A 749-nucleotide genomic window follows, 5' to 3' on the forward strand; every position below is an offset into this window, starting at 1 on the left:
GATCACCGTGTCCACTGGCGCGTCGACAAGTGACGGTGCTGGCGGTACAATTTCGTTGTCCGTTGGTGATGGCGTCGCGGGCGCGGGCGGCGATGTCAAGATTGCAGCAGGTGCGACGAGTGCTACTAGCAATGTTGGAGGAAAGATCGATGTCGTGAGTGGTGCAGCATCGGTCTCTACGCTTGGTAGTGGGCCGGTGTACCTGAACTCAGCTAGTAGCGGTGTATCGGGAATCGTGACAGTGAGTTCCGGTAGCAGCAGTGCTGGTACATCTGGTTTAATGACTGTGGCTAGTGGCGACGGTATCGGAACCAGTGGCGTGGGCGGTGCAGTGCAGATCAAGGGTGGTTCGACGAACAACGCCTCCGGTGTCGGTGGCAAAGTGTCTGTGTCTGCCGGCTCCGGTGGGACTACGAGTAGTGGTGGCGCTCTGGAGTTGACTAGTGGTGGCGGAGGCAGTACTGGTGGGGCACTGTCTATTGCGAGCGGAAGCACGTCGAGCAGCATCAGTGGGTCTGTGCTGTTGACATCGGGTGCGTTGGGTACGTCGGCGACGGCGACGAAATCCAGCGGTGCTGTGACGATCGCGTCTGGTGCTGCTTCTTCAGGCTCGAGTGGCCCGATCACCGTGTTCACCGGTGCGTCGACAAGTGGCGGTGCTGGCGGTACAATTTCGTTGTCCGTTGGTGATGGCGTCGCGGGCGCGGGCGGCGATGCCAAGATTATAGCAGGTGCGACGAGTGCTAGTA

The 749-nt window shown here is 59.9% G+C and overlaps 1 protein-coding gene across 1 annotated transcript in view; it reads left to right on the forward strand.

Annotated features, from left to right (window-relative positions):
* Positions 1-749, forward strand: part of PPTG_23084 (hypothetical protein) — a gene marked incomplete at its 3' end in the record, with an annotated part of 13,280 nt that overhangs the window by 6,929 nt on the left and 5,602 nt on the right. The window contains exon 2 of the mRNA XM_008908331.1: positions 111-731. Coding sequence (XP_008906579.1) covers positions 111-731 — 621 coding nt within the window. The remainder of the gene's footprint in view (positions 1-110; positions 732-749) is intronic.

Source organism: Phytophthora parasitica (assembly GCF_000247585.1).
Source record: "Phytophthora parasitica INRA-310 unplaced genomic scaffold supercont2.29, whole genome shotgun sequence".
Classification (NCBI taxonomy): Eukaryota; Oomycota; class Peronosporomycetes; order Peronosporales; family Peronosporaceae; genus Phytophthora; species Phytophthora nicotianae.